This window comes from Triturus cristatus, chromosome 8 (genome assembly GCF_964204655.1).
Source record: "Triturus cristatus chromosome 8, aTriCri1.1, whole genome shotgun sequence".
NCBI classification, from domain to species: Eukaryota; Metazoa; Chordata; class Amphibia; order Caudata; family Salamandridae; genus Triturus; species Triturus cristatus.
In genome coordinates, this window is record NC_140591.1 from 1627032865 (window position 1) to 1627053554 (window position 20690).

General features: G+C 44.8%; 1 protein-coding gene across 1 annotated transcript in view; it reads left to right on the forward strand.

Moving 5' to 3' along the window:
• Positions 1-20690, forward strand: part of LOC146808456 (transient receptor potential cation channel subfamily M member 2-like) — a 694250-nt gene that overhangs the window by 294802 nt on the left and 378758 nt on the right. The window contains exon 9 of the mRNA XM_085623563.1: positions 1191-1300. Within this exon, the coding sequence (XP_085479689.1) occupies positions 1191-1300 (110 nt within the window). The remainder of the gene's footprint in view (positions 1-1190; positions 1301-20690) is intronic.

The window sequence follows — 20690 nt, forward strand, 5'->3', positions numbered from 1 at the left end:
CTGTTATCTGAGCCCTCTCTGCCTTGCACAAATCCCACCTTGTCCGGTTCCCTAGGACTGGTAAGATCTTGTCTAATCTACTCATGAGCAACTTGGTCAATATTTTAGCATCAGCATTTAATATGGCAAGGGACCTATATGACTTATAGATCTCTGTATTTGTTCCTGGTTTGAGGATTAACCTGACAGCAGCCTTTTGATTAGTGAACTTAACCCTTAAGTCTCCTCAGAGGAAGTTAAACAGGCTAATGAAGAGGCTTTCAAATTCCTTGGAGAAGGCAGCTGTGAGCCCAGGCCTTACTTGGTCGCACTGACTTTATGGGCAGAAGGGCTTCCTGCACTTCGATAGCTTATGATCTCCTCTGCGCACTGGGGTGGGAGAGTTCAGCAACACACTGTCTACAAATAAGGTATTGTATTTAAACCACTTATGAAGCATAACTAGATTAGAACAGGTGTAGGGCACTTTACAATGGAATGTTCTAACTTAGACTAGGGTACATCATGATGGACTGTTAGATAAATAGCAGAACAAAGTAGAGAAGAGTAAACCGCTGTATATAATCATTTGCTATAAATTGGTATATGTTGAAGGGCCTAGATGGGTCCATCATTAGGTACTTTTACCTAGGTGCAGGTCTTTTCTAAGTAGATCGACTTGGAGGCATTTCCAGAAGGTTAGGAGGCAAGTGCAGTCTTAGTTTAGAGTCAATATAACATCCGGTGCCAGACAAAGAAGAGCAGCCATACTTGTTTAGCCATACAAAGATGGCGACTGCCTCTGCTGGACCTGTGATGACTCTCTATTCATGCAAGTTAATATAGTTGCAAATTTTAATCTGAATAAATTAGAAGCAGACTCAAATAGATAGAATTTTTTCACTAATATCCGTATAAACTAGATATTTATATCATCACACGAATTTTAGAGACTGCAAAAGCTTAAGAACTGTACTGATCAATGAAAAACTATGTATGTTCTATTGGTACCAAGTATGCGAGAGAAAGAGGAAGAGAGGAAAAGAGGAATATTAATATAGTATCTTATATTAGCGATACCTTCTTAATGTTGATGAACAAACTAGTCAAAGATGGCCCCCTTATTTAGCACTGTAATGTTGTTATCTAGACCTACTACAAGGCTTTCGCTTCCCTATTGAATTAATTCTTCTCCTCTCGGTTTTCTTTAGCCAATCAAAGCCTTGGCAGCAAGAACTGGGACTATCAGTTGACGCTGGCCGTGTCCTGGAACAGAATCCACGTCGCACATGACATTTTTTCCAGTGACTGGCAGTGGGAGGTAAGAGAAGCGGCCTGACACGTGGACACAACGGGCCTTGTTTCCATTTCCATGGTGTCCCTCGGGTCACTCGCTCACCTCTCCGCCCCCATGTACTGTGCATCTTTTATGTATCTATGTAATCACTGAGGCCACGGTGTCAGTGTGTCACTGCACCCCTCTGGCCAGAGACGACCTCTTACTGACACAACACCGACACTGGTGCACCCACCTTACTGACTCATAAGCACAATTTTAACCATCTTGCTTGTATTTATGTATAGATATACTCATAAAGCAGAAACTAATTAGGAAGCAGAGAAGTGTTGTACTGATCTGAAGAACAATACAGTGTTGTCTACAAACTAGACAAGAACATGAAGGGGGGGGGTGGGAGGTGAGAGGTCCCTAAGCAATTGGCTATTGGATGAAAGTGATAGCACACAATGGGTAGTGATCCTATTAAGGGAATGGGGGAGGGAGCCACACATTATACCAACAGAGGGACCCCCTACACCATGGATTCTTTGATATTTCTAGAGTCCGCATAATCACTCTGAGCCTACACTCATCAACAATATACTTTATGTTCTTTAAGAGTTTTTTTTAAACTTGTCATACACCTGAGTGCAAACCTAAAAGTGTCCTGAAAACATTTATTAAAAAAGCACAACAAATATAACATAGCGGAGACACAGACATTATGCACAATTATAGCTACAAAACGTTGCTTCATTTTTTTTTTTTTTTAAATATATAGCTCATACACAACTAACTTTTTGTGGTGCATTCACATGACAACTTATCATATTCAAAGGAACGAAACACACATTTAACATAAAATCACAAAACTGACATTTATATATTAACATATATCACAATAACACAAATAAGCGTCCAATATGGATTTTCCTAACATAAGAGATACCAGTTTGTCCTCCTTATGTTTGTCATATGTCCGAGAGCGACCCTAATAGGTTGGGTCACTATATTTCACCCTTGGTAGTCGTTTTACTTGTCTTCAATTTATCATGATTTCCATCCACTGACTTCTCTTAGCCTATGTACAGGGTGCCCACAACCGCTCTTAATTATGCTGACGTGTTTCCACCTTCTGTGGGCCTAACAATTATATGTTAAGGTCTTACTCAGGGCTATCAAGCTTTAAAGGACAGACACTACATATGAAACAAAAATGAAAACGATATCTCACATAAAAGAGGTAAAACCTAATGAAACAACAACACATAAAAGTGTGTCGGACCCTAGAACCCAAGGAAATTAAATAACAGCTTCGGCTTGGTGATCGGCCACAGCTCTGATGTTAGTGTGTGGCAAACATGCAGTCTTAGCCCCAGTTAGGATGTGGTTCAACCTAGAGTGAGTATCATATGTGTGAGATAGGCAATAGAGGACAAGGCATTGCTTATGCATCAGCATCAGCATCTCTGGACAACAACGCTCCCTGGAAAATTCTAACCCTGGGCGTAGTACTACGCTTTGCTCACGGAGCATGCAAAGTTGGGACTACTAAAGTGCAGAAACTGTGCTAAAACACGTAGCGCAGCAGCAAAATCAACAACACCCACAAATCCTTTGATTAAGCAATTTTGCATGCTAAAAAGCATATAACCAATTCACAAAAGTGAATTTTGACATGAAAAGATAGGCAATGAGAGAGGTGATGATTTTGGGGTCCCCCCCTAACCTAGGGGAAGGACCAAGCAGATGCCTTGAACACAACAAGCATATCATGCTGGTGAACGATTAAGTGGTGGACCCTTCCTCCTAGGACCACCCCAAGCACAGTTATGGGCAAAAACACATTCCCAACCAAAGGCCCTGCAAAGCATTATGGGACGAGATTAGCAGTGGGCAGTGACTATTATAGTGTCCAATATCAAAATAATTCTACAAAGAGCTGCAGTTCAACTAGTCGTTACTAGATGTCCCTCACGAGTCAAAAGCAAAAGCATTGAAATTATTATTACATCAAGCTGCAGTTCCACTAGTCGTTACTAGATGTCCTTTACGAGTCAAATGCAAAAGCATTGAAACCCTTTCATGAAGCTTTTGCATTTGACTAGTTCAATGCGTACTTCGCGAAGCTACGCGTAGTGCTACTATGCAAACTACGCCCAGGGTTAGAAAATTCTCCAAAGTTAAGAACTGACCGGGCACAATCAACTTCTTGTATCAGACCCATGCTCCAACGCTATCGGCCACATTTTTTGACTTTGATCGGTCTTGTGTGACTAGATGACTGAAGATGGCTTGTTGATCTTTTAGGGTGCCAGTTTTTACAGACAAATTTAAAGAATCATAACTCTGGTTCTACTCATTGGAGTTTTGGAATTTTGGAGTCAAATTATTTATTCAAATTTAGTCTATTGTTCTAAATTCTGTTGGATTTTTCTGGTGTTGTGTTTTCACTTTATCACTGTTTGTGTGCTGCATAAATACTTCACACCTTGCCTCTCAGTTAAGCCTGGCTGCTTTTTGTGCCAAGATACCCAGGTTTAAGCATGGGTATTAAGTGACTTTGTGGTTTGTCCTGCCAATAATTGTGGCTGTGGCTTGAACAGGGTTCACACCTCAGTCAACCAACAACCTAAATTGTAACCCTATCCATGTATCTCCCTCTGTCCATTTCTTCTTTCTCTCACTCCTCCTCACTTTTAAGGCACAGGCAAATAAAGATGGTGCCACTCTTTGTGAGCACTGTGCTTGAGCGAGGTAGGGTGAAACTGGAAACCATGTAGGGAATGGAAAGGAATGCACTTGATGGTGTTAGGCAGAGTCATAAATAGTGGTTGATACAGTCAAGGGTGAGACTGGAGACTACATATAGGTCTGTGAGTGAACAATTGGTAGTAAATGCCACTGGCATGTGTCAGTGGGGTACAATAAGATATCTCATGCCAGTTTAGCCTAGTACCCTGCGGGTGTGGTGCCTCACTCAACAAGCAGTGTCGCGCCAGGAGCAACCTGGCCCGCGAGATAGCAAGACAATAAATATCCAGTGAACCGTGATGGAATCAAGGGTGTATGATTATTTTGTTATCCCAGCCAGCATCCATTTGCAATATCCCATTCAATTTCTGGGAGCTGTAATCCCAGTGCCCACAAATCCCTATACAACCGGCAAGGATATGTACCCCATTGACCCCATCGACACCACACCTAAAACATTTTACATCTTTCCTAACCCTCATTTTATTCAACCGACATGGGAAGCAATAAAAATCATTCTAAAATTTGAACTGATACACCTTAATACGGGAGACATTCAAAACCATCTGTGAGTAAGTATTGCTACTTTTAATGTCATCATAAGTTACTTCTACACCCAAATGCCTACTCCATCTAGCTGCTTTAAGGTCAAATGTATTGACTTTACCCACGTTCTCGATCTCTATAAGTATTTTATAGGCTGATTTTAAGTAGCTCCTTTCGTGTCACTTTCATCAAGTAATCCAAAACTTTATTCTCAGCGCAGTTTAAATCCTTCACCGCCAGGCTTTGCAAAAAGTTATGGAATTGGAGAGACCAAAATAAAAAACATATTGAGACAGGGAAAATATTCACTGGAGGACCTCACATGGCTGTAGTATGTCATCACCACACACCTGTCCAAGGGATTGGAGGTCCAATTCAACCCAAAACCCCAAAACACTAGTATGAACAGCCGGTGCAAAATTAGGATTATGGCCCAGAAGCGTGTATTGATATAAGGAGTAATGCCAAATCATTTCCTAATATAAACCCAATGTTATGAATCTCATCCCCTTGAAATATGCTGCGTCTGTTAAACCTGTGAATGGTTTAATAGCTTACCCATAGGGTAAGTAGCCAGGAAATATCTGACCAAACAGCCCTTTCTTCCTACCCATAACTGCTGTGAGACGAAATATAAAGACTGCGATATATTACAGCCATAAGGCCAGTAAGGACAAACCGCCACTGCCTAGGGGAAGTTGAAGATGCTGTATATTACACTGAGGATCCTTATAGCTCCATATAAACGTCTGCCAACCAGCTTCGATCTTCTTGGAAAAGGCTTTGGGGAGATAAAGAGGCATCATTGAAGTAAATATAAATAACGCAGAAGTATAACCATCTTCATGATATTACATCTTCCAATATGGCCCAAAGCAACCTACTCCACTTCATAAATATTTGTATAGGGCGATCATATAATTTGGCATAATTTAAATCAGTTATTTCCTTATATTTTAAGGTCAGTTCTCCCCTCAAGTATGTTGCCAATTGAACCTTCCTAGCACCTAATGCCAAGGTGTGGACATTAGTAATGACCCGGTTTTGTTGGCATTAAGCCTGTAGCCTGAGGCCTTATCAAATTCCCACACTAGGTGCCCGATTCACAGAACTAACTTAGGACAAAATCCTAAACTTACTACCATTTTGGTATTCACAGAAGGCACTTACTCATTTTGGTATTCACAGAAGGCACTTACTCATTTCGGTATTCACAGAAGTTAGGAGTCCTAACTTTAGGACTCCTAAATGCCTTCTGTGAATACCGAAAGTCTTAAAATTAGGATTTTTCTCAGTTTAATAGTAGTATAGTTAGGACTCCTAACTTTAAGACTCCTAAATGCCTTCTGTGAATGCCGAAAGTCTTAAAATTAGGATTGATTTTTCTCAATTTAGTAGTAGTAAAGTTAGGACTCCTAACTTTAGGACTCCTAAATGCCTTCTGTGAATACCGAAAGCCTTAAAATTAGGATTTTTCTCAGTTTAGTAGTAGTAAAGTTAGGAGTCCTAACTTTAAGACTCCTAAACTGAGAAAAATCCTAATTTTAAGACTTTCGGTATTCACAGAAGGCATTTAGGAGTCCTAAAGTTAGGACTCCTAACTTCTGTGAATACCGAAGTGAGTAAGTGTCTTCTGTGAATACCAAAATGAGTAAGTGCCTTCTGTGAATACGAAAATGGTAGTAAGATTAGGATTTTGTCTTAAGTTAGTTCTGTGAATCGGGCCCAAATTCTTCAACAGCTACCAATGCCCCAGCTGGAGAAGATGTCAAGATGGACACATCATCTGCATAGGCCAAAACTCTCAGGTTAATACTGTGCAGACAGAAGGAGCATATAGCGTCCTATCTTTTTTAAAGCTTAAACATATGGCTCAAAGTAGAGAACGAACAATTGAGGCGAGAGGACAATCCTGCCAAGTGCCCGTGGTGATACAAATTGGGTGTGAGGGAGCACCCCCACAGGAGACCCTTGCCAATAATCCACTATAAAAATGTTTAGCCTGTCATATCAAACCCTGGCCAAGGCCCACCTTGTTCATGACTGCCCAGAGGAACTGCCAAAAGACTCTATTGAATACAACCGGATTATACCGGTGGGTTCTTTCTCCACATATGCAACTCCAAAGCTCTCCAAAGCCATTACAGCCATATTTACATGAGAGGTCTATTGCGGCCTGGAATAAACTCATGTTGATTGGGTCAACCAGGTCCGAGATGACTGCAGATAACCGATTAGCCAATATCCTTTTATAGATAGATCTTTGAATATGCATTTACCAGATAAATTGGCTGATAGGACCCATGGCACATGGGATCCTTTCCTTTTTCGGGAAAAACGACAATATTGATTTCACCCCACAAGCTAGGGACTCCACTGAGAAAAGCTGCAGAGTAAAATAGACCACAAAGAACCGGTATAAGTGCCCCTGGAAAAATCTTATAAATTCCGACGGAATGTGGCCCGGTCCAGACACTTTACTATTTACCAGCAGTCAGATAGTCCTCTCAATCGCTGCTAGGGTCACCCTCTCATCCAGCCTTTTTCGCTGTCCCTGTGTCAGCTTTTGATGTTGGTATTTCCCCAAATATATTTTTACAGATTCTACAGAGGCTACACAATCCTCCCTATAGGGGTTTGAAGAGCATTTCCGAAATACCTGTCTAATTTCAGAATGCTCAGTTATTCGCTCTCCTTTATCGCTCACTATATTCTGAATGAGATTACTACTTATACTATCTTTAATACGGTTTTTTGTGGGTGTTTCTGGGCTAGAGTGTAGATTTCCGTTGATTGGGATAAAATCCAATTGGTGCAAATAAATCAGATGATGAGAATCAGATATTTGGATTTTTTTATTTGTAGCTGTAAAAGAAGAAAGGATGGCACAGCCAACACGTGTTTCGCCCCCTAATTGGCCATCAGGCCTGGGGCTTCCTCAGGGCTGTACATATACAATGTGAAACACAAGGTTGATAAAAGTACAGTGTGGCGAGTCATGTGTACATCATGTGCATAAAAGGGGGTGGTAGGTATAGAGGTGAAGCGTTAAGTGGGGGAAAGATAAGTATGGGAAGAGAGAGTGAAAATAGAGTGAGAAGGGGATCAGGGTAGGCATGCGGTGGATTAACAAGAGTAAGAAAAGCAATATATGTGGCGTGTTTAAGAACGGAAGTGTATGGGTGAGGGAGACAGGAGTATAGTAAAATGGTAATACGGAATATAGTAAGTTTGGTAGGAAAGGATAAGCGATGTGATTAGAATGTTGAGAGTAGAAAACGAGAAGTGGGTATATTTGGCGGAGAGGGTTAACATTTTACAATTTAAGTACATTTTACAATTTAATAGACAATTCCCGGTTATCAGGGTGTATGTTTGCGAAAAAAACATAGTACCAATTACATAGTTTAAATTCGACATTAAGCGGTCATATGGAGAAAGAGAAAAGGAATTTGTAGGTCAATTAGGAGCAGAGTGATCAAATAAAGTCAACCGTATTAATTTTAAGTCATTAAACGTTTCCAAGGTTTGAAGTGACGCGATCATATGACGTATAGAATCAGTTATCAACATTTTTAAGAAAGAAGTAGATATTTACATTCGGCATTACGGGTATATGTTTAAAAAAACGGGCAGAGTGTCAATTATAATGCAAGATATAAGATAAAAATATAGTTACAGTAAGAATTGAGAAAGCCACATCAAGGTTGCCGGGTCAGGCACGAAAATAAAAAAAGGAGAAAGGTTGGCATTAGTCATGTCTTAGTTAGAACGGATAAGATGGTGTTTGGCGCCAAAAATGGGAAACAGTGACTACGTGTGGTTTGAGGTACCGGCGCGTCATGGGTCACAAAGTATATTTTATACATTTATTAAACATTTTTTAAGGGGAATGTGACAACGGGTAGAAAGGGATGTGGCGCCGAAAAAGTGAATCAGTGACTGCGTGAATTTCGATGTACCGGCGCGTCATGGGTCACTAGGTCTAGATTTATACATTTTTAAAAAAAAGGAAAATGTGACATGCAAAGTATCAGAAAGATTAAGTTAAACTGGTGATAATACGTCGGTAGGTACGATCTATGTCAAAGAAGTGAGCACATGATTTAAAAAGTGGAACTATCGCCGAGTGAGAGCGGTGCTCCTAGATTTTCTATACATTGTAGGTAGTCAAAACCAAACGTGAATGCTAACCCATACGGAATTCGGAACAGTGTTGAGAATATTGCAAGGCATACGCATGCTCTAAAACGGTAAAGTGAGCAAGTTCGATTTAATTATTAAGTAGGATCAGGAATTCCTTACCAGATATTCAGGTAAAGTGGTATTTTTGAGCGGGGGTTTGTAAACCCGAAGAATTCTAAAATAAGGAGAAAGCACACTATAAAAATGTTTAGCCTGTCATATCAAACCCTGGCCAAGGCCCACCTTGTTCATGACTGCCCAGAGGAACTGCCAAAAGACTCTATTGAATACAACAGGATTATACCGGTGGGTTCTTTCTCCACATATGCAACTCCAAAGCTCTCCAAAGCCATTACAGCCATATTTACATGAGAGGTCTATTGCGGCCTGGAATAAACTCATGTTGATTGGGTCAACCAGGTCCGAGATGACTGCAGATAGCCAATATCCTTTTATAGATAGATCTTTGAATATGCATTTATCAGATAAATTGGCTGATAGGACCCATGGCACATGGGATCCTTTCCTTTTTCGGGAAAAACGACAATATTGATTTCACCCCACAAGCTAGGGACTCCACTGAGAAAAGCTGCAGAGTAAAATAGACCACAAAGAACCGGTATAAGTGCCCCTGGAAAAATCTTATAAATTCCGACGGAATGTGGCCCGGTCCAGACACTTTACTATTTACCAGCAGTCAGATAGTCCTCTCAATCGCTGCTAGGGTCACCCTCTCATCCAGCCTTTTTCGCTGTCCCTGTGTCAGCTTTTGATGTTGGTATTTCCCCAAATATATTTTTACAGATTCTACAGAGGCTACACAATCCTCCCTATAGAGGTTTGAAGAGCATTTCCGAAATACCTGTCTAGTTTCAGAATGCTCAGTTATTCGCTCTCCTTTATCGCTCACTATATTCTGAATGAGATTACTACTTATACTATCTTTAATACGGAAAGGCAACAACCAACCCATCGCCTCATTTTTTTTAAATCATGACAATTGAGTAACTGGAACCTTCTTGGTGCTTGGTGGCCATATCCCACATTCTTTTCCTTTGAGTGGTCTATAAGAAGACCTGTTGTTCCAAGGCCCATGCTAATATCAGCAGATCTTCTTGGAATATAGTTTGAGCTAATGCAGCCACGATCTGACTAAGGGAGAGCCTTAACGAGTCTCAGCTAGGCTCTCTACCTTCTATTGTTCTATAGTAAAACTCAGAGTCTGTCCTCTACAGAAGGCCTTAAGTGCATCCCTTTCTGTGGTTATAGAAGCCAAGTCTCCTTTATTTAGAGTTTACATACCATGAATATTCCAGGATATGATATGAAGGTGCTGGCTGCGGCCCATCGTACTCCCATCAGTCAACATCCCCTCGTCTTGTTATGACGGCACCCTCAAATTCTCTACCTAATTTTGTGAACTTCCTAAACTTCCTGTGTTTTGTTCCAGTTCTTTCACCCCATTGTCTCCCCCAATATTTTTACATCCTTATAAGTCATGCAAATTTTCCTTGACCCTCCACCCCCTAAATCAACCTTCTGCCCTCCATGGAACCCACTCTCCTCAAAGGGGATACAGCAAATCGCCCCATCTTCTTTGTCCATACTCTGGACTATTATCCCTCCCATCCTGCTGCGAGAGAACTCACTAACCACCAGATTGGATCCCTGAACCTCTCAGGGCTATACCCATATTATGGCTAAGCTAATCACAAAATCATTAATAAACACGAAAGTACCAGAGAGAAAGAAAAAGAAAAAAGAGAAAAAGAAACAAATCGAAACCCCATAGACAATACATAAATGGGAAGAAAAAGAGAAATAAGAGTAATCCTGTCTACTAAATTACTAGAACCTACTAAAACACCTATAGACCATAACATCCTTGGGACCCACCCAGGTACTTTTTTAAATCATTACACATCACACATACTCGGGACAAATAAATGTAACCAATCCAATGGCCCGTCACCCATAACCAATAAAAAACCTTATCAGAAAAAAGCCCAACAAAGTTCAATATATGCAGTCTAAGACTTAGGTCATACCACAGTCTTATGTCCTAAATCTGAATCATTTTACTGTTCCCATTGTTTCAGAACTTTAGGTGTGTCCTAACAAAAATATGTATCCTCTTCAAAATGTATTTTCAGATTAGCTGGCTCCATAAGTGAGCTGCTGCCTGGGCCTGACCACTATAGGCGATTTGTATGAAGATGGTAATTTACTTCCATTTGAGGACTTGCGGGACCGGTTTGACTTAAATAGGGGGGACTTTTTATTGCACTCTGCACTCACTGCAGCTATTCGTAAACACTGGAAGGAGGGATTAACTGAGCCGACTAAATCAATGGGGTGTCAATATTTAGCGGTGGCGGCAGGATCTGTTAAGGCGGTCACATGCCTTTATAGACGAATGACACAGGAGAAGCTGGCGCCCTTAACAGCGCTGTGACTCAAATGGGAGACTGATGTGGGGAGCGAGATTCCGGGCAAGGCCTGGGCTGACCTAGTGGAGCGTGCATGGAAGAGCTCCAGGAATGCCTGATTCCAATTAGTGCACTTTTATATATTACACAGAGCCTATCTCACCCCAGGAAAAATCAACAAATATTTTAACACCCACACGGCAGCATGCCCACGTTGCAACAGGGAGGGTGCGGACTTTCACCACATGTTATGGGGGTGCACGCATTTAGACACCTATTGGACTGAAGTGGTTGCTTTATTGTCCAGGGTCACGGATAGGGAGTTAGAACCGACTATGAGGCTCTGTCTTTTGCACTGGTTCTCACACATGGGCAAAAATAAAATCACAAGCAAATTTGTAGACATGGGCCTCCTATTGGCTAAGCGAGAACTTACTATGCATTGGAAAGCACAGAGTGGCCCTGATATAAGCAGATGGAAGAGGGAACTAATTAAGTGAGTGGAGTGCGATGGACTAGTTAGGCTGCAGCTAGCAAAAGGAGCTGGGAGGACCCTGGAGGCAGCAAGGGCGTGGGTAGCGTTGGTGGTGCTCCTAAAGTCCCCAGAAGATGCCGGTGATGACACTCCCCTGGCTGCAGCACCTGAGGCAGTAGATTAGTTAGTTTACCGCATAGGCAGTTATGTTGTCGAGGCTCGAGATACTATGTTTAGTGCGCCCCGTTGACATCCTAAATTAGACCATATAATATGCTTTTAGCTAGAGTTGCACGCCCAATTTGATGATAGATCCCAACTGCACCCAAAACGTCGACAGTACGTGACATGCCTGGTGGGAGGCATGGGGGAGTAATTGGGGGGGATTGCATTGGTTTATGATAAATATCAAATTGAATTGTTCACTGCCTGACCTTAATTAAGGTAGAATTCCAGTTGGGTGGGGGAGGAGGGTAATTCCTATAGAGGTAATTTATTTTCATTGTAATACTCCAGAGGTGTGAGCCCGTATTTTAGCTGTATAACCTACTGTGATTATATTGCAAATTTGTATAGTTAGGGTGAAAATGCAATAAAAAATTGTTTAAAAAAAAAAAGTGAGCTGCTGCCCCAATCTTTTGAAGTGCTGGGATCTGCTTATATAACCGCCAACGACGTGCTTACATCTTGTGGCTTGAGTAAGACTGCATAAAGAACTTTACACCACAAGAACGGATTGCAGATCAGGGACGGGCTACCGGGAAGATTGATTGGCTTGACATAAAATTCCTCACATTAATTAGAATTGCCTATGGGTAACAAATTGCCCTATCTTTTTTGGATTGCCAGAAGGGGAAGCAATATGCCCGCTGGATCATGGAGTCCATGTCCCAGACACTGAATCTAGGAAAGGCTTCTCTGAAAAGATGGACACTATAACCTCTTGGATCGTCTCCTTCACGTTCTTCAGGTATGCCCTGCACCCAGGGATTGCTTCTCCGGTATCTATTTTCCAAATCCTCTAAATCTGAGGCAAATCCATCCAACTGAGCACCATGTCTTTCAGCTGCTGCTTTGGTCTACTTGACTGCTTGCTGAAGATCCTCCTGCTGTGTCTCTCGTTCCCCCAGACGGGAATGGAAGGTATCCATGTTTCTAGACAGCTTTCGCAGCACCACCTACGTTTTCAAATATGCCGTTTTCAGGGAAGGAGCATCCTTTCTATACTCTTCCCTATGAAGATGAAGGAGCTCATATGTAGATGCCGGCCACGTCTTTGGTATTGTGGTTAGTCCTCTTCAAAGAGGTAGGTCCAGTACAAGCCACAGTTTCACCTGATACAATAGCTCCAGGACCGGAGGGAGAAAAGGAGAAGAATTTGTTTGTGTAAATTCAAACCCCTCCGGTTCTTATAACAGCTCTTCTTCTTTAGACAAAGTGCGGTCCAATTCTCCATGAGCAAAAACCTTAATCACCAGAACGTCCAACTGCATTGCTGTAAGAGGCCTGGTTATGTTGTATTTTGGTTTACTATTGGTATCTCCATTAACACCAACTTCTATTGCAGAACTAAGCTGCATCCGGCTCTCCAGTTCTGCTATCAAACACTAGCCATCCTCTCCCTCCACAACAGTTAGTGTTCCAAGCCAGCCCTGATCATAAAGCCGGTGCTTCAAGAGAAATCTAAAGGTACTGCCTGGAGTGCTCTGCGTCCTCCTGCGGTCAGCCCTGTACTGTCATTTTGTTTTGACAAAAAGGCCTGACATTCCGAATAAAAAAATGTTTTCCACCGAAAAAACCAAAGGTTACAGGGACAATATAGTTAGAGTTATTTCAAGTAACTATCATTTGTGCCTATAACTATAACTCGCACCCTTGCCATGCACAGTTTTCTCATCAGTAATGTTACTAATAATGTTACAGTGGTATTATCAATGATGTTATGAAAGATGTCTTCAGTGTTGTAATATCTAGAGTAATTAGCAGTTCATGGTGAGGGAGTGAGTTATTGTTACCTTAGGGCACAAGTTATAGTTACTTGAAATTACTCTAACTATAACATTTTCTATGGTTTTATACGTTTAAAATGTGTGCCTAACTATAACATCCCTGAAACCTTTGGTTTTTGCCGTCAATTTCTAAGGTTTTTTAAAATACTACTTCCTAACTATAACATCCCTGTAATATAATGCAGCCTGCGGCCAAACCCCCCGCTTGCACCTAAACCCTGTGCACAGCTGTGTTTCACCATAGGGCCTGGCCTTTGGCTTTTGAACTTTGACCTTTGGTCAACCCCCCACACAATGTCTGATTGGGTCTGTGAGTGAATCTGTTATCTGACTGGGCTCGTAAGTGGGTGTGGCAGTGTTTGAGTGGGTTTGTAACTGCGTGTAAAAGTCGCTGTGAGTGGGTCTGGGAGTGCCTGTATGGACCTGGGAATGGTTGTGTGAATGCCTGTGTGGGTCTCTGAGTGGGTGTGTACGTGCTTGTATATATTTGTGAGTGAGTGTGTGAGAGGTGCTATGCATTTTTGGAAAATGGGTGAGGGGCATGGCCATCCCCCGGGGCCCAGCCATATATGTCTGGGTGCCCTGTTCCCACCTAGGGCACCCAGTCTGCTCTGGGACTACGGGGGGACTCAAGGCCCCCACGGTCCCTGCCTGCTCCCCTCCTCCTGCTGTAGTCACATTGTTTTCACACACAGGAGGCTGCTAAACATGCAGCCCCCTGTGTATGAAAGCAATTTGTCGGTTTCCCTTCTCGCTTGACAGTGGGCAGGGAAACAGACGAATGCTCCGCTTCCAGCAAGCAAAAGCAATTTCATTTATCTTGCTTGCTAAAAGAGGAGTGTTTACTGTGGCTCGGCAGGCGTGGTTAAAGCTCCTACCCAGCCACAGCAAACAGCTATGTCCCGGGGGTGAGCACCCTGGTACATAGGAGAACCTGTCTCCGGGGAATGACGGTGCCCAGGGCCATGTTTGGCACCAGGTGGGGGGCTGTGTGGCCCCTCTCCTTTCTAGGATCTGGCCCTGAGGAGGTGGTGGTCTCCAGTATGCAGGCAGGCCAAGCAGGCCCGCCCCTATCCATATGTACCCCAAAGATATATATCTTGAAGCCCAGATTTGAGAGTGCAAGGGTCACAATAAAACCTGCTGTACAACAGTATTGTTTGCGATTCCCAAATGGGTCGCAAGGGACTTACCTCATTAATATTAATGAGGCAGGTCACAATTTGCGAACCTATTGTGAACATTGGGAAAGGCCGGCACTCACAGGAATGGTGGCCTGCTGGGGTCAGCAGACCACCATCTCTGTGACTGCTTTTTCCATCTCTGTGACGTCCATCATTTCCTTTGGTTTTTGCTTTGTTCCCCAGGGTATGCTCAGACGTGAGTCCCTTCCTCACTTTGCCACTGGATTCAAGCAAGCCTGGCTGAAGACGGCTGAAATGCCAGAAACCGGTCCTAGGAAGCTTGTTTCCGGTCCAGGGAAGTCATGGCTTGGCAGTTCGGGCTGGACTGTTCCCATGAGGCACAGGGTCAGACTGATTTGCATATGGCCATGTCTGAACTGGGGTGGCAGAGTGGGCTAAAGAACGGTGATGGATTAAACCCAGATCAGTTGACTGGGGGTGAGTGCTTGCAATGTTCAACACTCCGTCCATCATTTCCTTTGGTTTTTGCTTTGTTTGCCATAAGTTGGCAGGGTATGCTCAGACGTGAGTCCCTTGCTCACTTTGCCACTGGATTCAAGCAAGCCTGGCTGAAGATGGCTGAAATGCCAGAAACCGGTCCTAGGAAGCTTGTTTCCGGTCCAGGGAAGTCATGGCTTGGCAGTTCGGGCTGGACTGTTCCCATGAGGCACAGGGTCAGACTGATTTGCATATGGCCATGTCTGAACTGGGGTGGCAGAGTGGGCTAAAGAACGGTGATGGATTAAACCCAAATCAGTTGACTGGGGGTGAGTGCTTGCAATGTTCAACACTCCGTCCATCATTTCCTTTGGTTTTTGCTTTGTTCGCCATAAGTTGGCAGGGTATGCTCAGACGTGAGTCCCTTGCTCACTTTGCCACTGGATTCAAGCAAGCCTGGCTGAAGACGGCTGAAATGCCAGAAACCGGTCCTATTTAGCTTGTTTCCGGTCCAGGAAAGTCATGGCTTGGCAGTTCGGGCTGGACTGTTTCCATGAGGCACAGGGTCTGACTGATTTGCATATGGCCATGTCTGAACTGGGGTGGCAAAGTGGGCTAAAGAACGGTGATGGATTAAGCCCAGATCAGTTGACTGGGGGTGAGTGCTTGCAATGTTCAACACTCCGTCCATCATTTCCTTTGGTTTTTGCTTTGTTCGCCATAAGTTGGCAGGGTATGCTCAGACGTGAGTCCCTTGCTCACTTTGCCACTGGATTCAAGCAAGCCTGGCTGAAGACGGCTGAAATGCCAGAAACCGGTCCTATTTAGCTTGTTTCCGGTCCAGGGAAGTCATGGCTTGGCAGTTCAGGCTGGACTGCTCCCATAAGGCACAGGGTCTGACTGATTTGCATATGACCATGTCTGAACTGGGGTGGCAGAGTGGGCTAAAGAACGGTGATGGATTAAACCCAGATCAGTTGACTGGGGGTGAGTGCTTGCAATGTTCAACACTCCGTCCATCATTTCCTTTGGTTTTTGCTTTGTTCGCCATAAGCTGGCAGGGTATGCTCAGACGTGAGTCCCTTGCTCACTTTGCCACTGGATTCATGCAAGCCTGGCTGAAGACGGCTGAAATGCCAGAAACCGGTCCTAGGAAGCTTGTTTCTGGTCCAGGGAAGCCATGGCTTGGCAGTTCGGGCTGGACTGTTCCCATGAGGCACAGGGTCAGACTGATTTGCATATGGCCATGTCTGAACTGGGGTGGCAGAGTGGGCTAAAGAACGGTGATGGATTAAACCCAGATCAGTTGACTGGGGGTGAGTGCTTGCAATGTTCAACACTCCGTCCATCATTTCCTTTGGTTTTTGCTTTGTTCGCCATAAGTTGGCAGGGTATGCTCAGACGTGAGTCCCTTGCTCACTTTGCCGCTGGATTCAACCAAGCCTGGCTGAAGACGGCTGAAATGCAAGAAACCGGTCCTAGGAAGCTTGTTTCCGGTCCAGGGAAGTCATGGCTTGGCAGTTCGGGCTGGACTGTTCCCATGAGGCACAGGGTCTGACTGATTTGCATATGGCCATATCTGAACTGGGGTGGCAGAGTGGGCTAAAGAACGGTGATGGACAGATCAGTTGACTGGGGGTGAGTGCTTGCAATGTTCAACACTCCGTCCATCCTTTCCTTTGGTTTTTGCTTTGTTCGCCATAAATTGGCAGGGTATGCTCAGACGTGAGTCCCTTGCTCACTTTGCCACTGGATTCAAGCAAGCCTGGCTGAAGACGGCTGAAATGCCAGAAACCGGTCCTAGGAAGCTTGTTTCCGGTTCAGGGAAGTCATGGCTTGGCAGTTCGGGCTGGACTGTTCTCATGAGGCACAGGGTCAGACTGATTTGCTTATGGCCATGTCTGAACTGGGGTGGCAGAGTGGGCTAAAGAATGGTGATGGATTAAACCCAGATCAGTTGACTGGGGGTGAGTGCTTGCAATGTTCAACACTCCGTCCATCATTTCCTTTGGTTTTTGCTTTGTTTGCCATAAGTTGGCAGGGTATGCTCAGACGTGAGTCCCTTGCTCACTTTGCCACTGGATTCAAGCAAGCCTGGCTGAAGATGGCTGAAATGCCAGAAACCGGTCCTAGGAAGCTTGTTTCCGGTCCAGGGAAGCCATGGCTTGGCAGTTCGGGCTGGACTGTTCCCATGAGGCACAGGGTCAGACTGATTTGCATATGGCCATGTCTGAACTGGGGTGGCAGAGTGGGCTAAAGAACGGTGATGGATTAAACCCAGATCAGTTGACTGGGGGTGAGTGCTTGCAATGTTCAACACTCCGTCCATCATTTCCTTTGGTTTTTGCTTTGTTCGCCATAAGTTGGCAGGGTATGCTCAGACGTGAGTCCCTTGCTCACTTTGCCGCTGGATTCAAGCAAGCCTGGCTGAAGACGGCTGAAATGCAAGAAACCGGTCCTAGGAAGCTTGTTTCCGGTCCAGGGAAGTCATGGCTTGGCAGTTCGGGCTGGACTGTTCCCATGAGGCACAGGGTCTGACTGATTTGCATATGGCCATGTCTGAACTGGGGTGGCAGAGTGGGCTAAAGAACGGTGATGGATTAAGCCCAGATCAGTTGACTGGGGGTGAGTGCTTGCAATGTTCAACACTCCGTCCATCCTTTCCTTTGGTTTTTGCTTTGTTCGCCATAAGTTGGCAGGGTATGCTCAGACGTGAGTCCCTTGCTCACTTTGCCACTGGATTCAAGCAAGCCTGGCTGAAGACTGCTGAAATGCCAGAAACGAGTCCTAGGAAGCTTGTTTCCGGTCCAGGGAAGTCATGGCTTGGCAGTTCGGGCTGGACTGTTCCCATGAGGCACAGGGTCAGACTGATTTGCATATGGCCATGTCTGAACTGGGGTGGCAGAGTGGGCTAAAGAACGGTGATGGATTAAACCCAGATCAGTTGACTGGGGGTGAGTGCTTGCAATGTTCAACACTCTGTCCATCATTTCCTTTGGTTTTTGCTTTGTTCGCCATAAGTTGGCAGGGTATGCTCAGACGCGAGTCCCTTGCTCACTTTGCCACTGGATTCAAGCAAGCCTGGCTGAAGACGGCTGAAATGCCAGAAACCGGTCCTAGGAAGCTTGTTTCCGGTCCAGGGAAGTCATGGCTTGGCAATTCAGGCTGGACTGTTCCCATGAGGCACAGGGTCAGACTGATTTGCATATGGCCATGTCTGAACTGGGGTGGCAGAGTGGGCTAAAGAACGGTGATGGATTAAACCCAGATCAGTTGACTGGGGGTGAGTGCTTGCAATGTTCAACACTCCGTCCATCATTTCCTTTGGTTTTTGCTTTGTTCGCCATAAGTTGGCAGGGTATGCTCAGACGTGAGTCCCTTGCTCACTTTGCCACTGGATTCAAGCAAGCCTGGCTGAAGACGGCTGAAATGCCAGAAACCGGTCCTAGGAAGCTTGTTTCCGGTCCAGGGAAGTCATGGCTTGGCAGTTCGGGCTGGACTGTTCTCATGAGGCACAGGGTCAGACTGATTTGCTTATGGCCATGTCTGAACTGGGGTGGCAGAGTGGGCTAAAGAACGGTGATGGATTAAACCCAGATCAGTTGACTGGGGGTGAGTGCTTGCAATGTTCAACACTCCGTCCATCATTTCCTTTGGTTTTTGCTTTGTTCGCCATAAGTTGGCAGGGTATGTTCAGACGTGAGTCCCTTGCTCACTTTGCCACTGGATTCAAGCACGCCTGGCTAAAGACGGCTGAAATGCCAGAAAACGGTCCTAGGAAGCTTGTTTCCGGTCCAGGGAAGCCATGGCTTGGCAGTTCGGGCTGGACTGTTCCCATGAGGCACAGGGTCAGACTGATTTGCATATTGCCATGTCTGAACTGGGGTGGCAGAGTGGGCTAAAGAACGGTGATGGATTAAACCCAGATCAGTTGACTGGGGGTGAGTGCTTGCAATGTTCAACACTCCGTCCATCATTTCCTTTGGTTTTTGCTTTGTTCGCCATAAGTTGGCAGGGTATGCTCAGACGTGAGTCCCTTGCTCACTTTGCCACTGGATTAGAGCATGCCTTGCTGAAGACGGCTGAAATGCCAGAAACCGGTCCTAGGAAGCTTGTTTCCGGTCCAGGGAAGTCATGGCTTGGCAGTTTGGGCTGGACTGTTCTCATGAGGCACAGGGTCAGACTGATTTGCTTATGGCCATGTCTGAACTGGGGTGGTAGAGTGGGCTAAAGAACGGTGATGGATTAAACCCAGATCAGTTGACTGGGGGTGAGTGCTTGCAATGTTCAACACTCTGTCCATCATTTCCTTTGGTTTTTGCTTTGTTCGCCATAAGTTGGCAGGGTATGCTCATACGCGAGTCCCTTGCTCACTTTGCCACTGGATTCAAGCAAGCCTGGCTGAAGACGGCTGAAATGCCAGAAACCGGTCCTAGGAAGCTTGTTTCCGATCCAGGGAAGTCATGGCTTGGCAATTCGGGCTCGACTGTTCCCATGAGGCACAGGGTCAGACTGATTTGCATATGGCCATGTCTGAACTGGGGTGGCAGAGTGGGCTAAAGAACGGTGATGGATTAAACCCAGATCAGTTGACTGGGGGTGAGTGCTTGCAATGTTCAACACTCCGTCCATCATTTCCTTTGGTTTTTGCTTTGTTCGCCATAAGTTGGCAGGGTATGCTCAGACGTGAGTCCCTTGCTCACTTTGCCGCTGGATTCAAGCAAGCCTGGCTGAAGACGGCTGAAATGCCAGAAACCGGTCCTAGGAAGCTTGTTTCCGGTCCAGGGAAGTCATGGCTTGGCAGTTCGGGCTGGACTGTTCCCATGAGGCACAGGGTCTGACTGATTTGCATATGGCCATGTCTGAACTGGGGTGGCAGAGTGGGCTAAAGAACGGTGATGGATTAAGCCCAGATCAGTTGACTGGGGGTGAGTGCTTGCAATGTTCAACACTCCGTCCATCCTTTCCTTTGGTTTTTGCTTTGTTCGCCATAAGTTGGCAGGGTATGCTCAGACGTGAGTCCCTTGCTCACTTTGCCGCTGGATTCAAGCAAGCCTGGCTGAAGACGGCTGAAATGCCAGAAACCGGTCCTTGGAAGCTTGTTTCCGGTCCAGGGAAGTCATGGCTTGGCAGTTCGGGCTGGACTGTTCCCATGAGGCACAGGGTCTGACTGATTTGCATATGGCCATGTCTGAACTGGGGTGGCAGAGTGGGCTAAAGAACGGTGATGGATTAAGCCCAGATCAGTTGACTGGGGGTGAGTGCTTGCAATGTTCAACACTCCGTCCATCCTTTCCTTTGGTTTTTGCTTTGTTCGCCATAAGTTGGCAGGGTATGCTCAGACGTGAGTCCCTTGCTCACTTTGCCACTGGATTCAAGCAAGCCTGGCTGAAGACGGCTGAAATGCCAGAA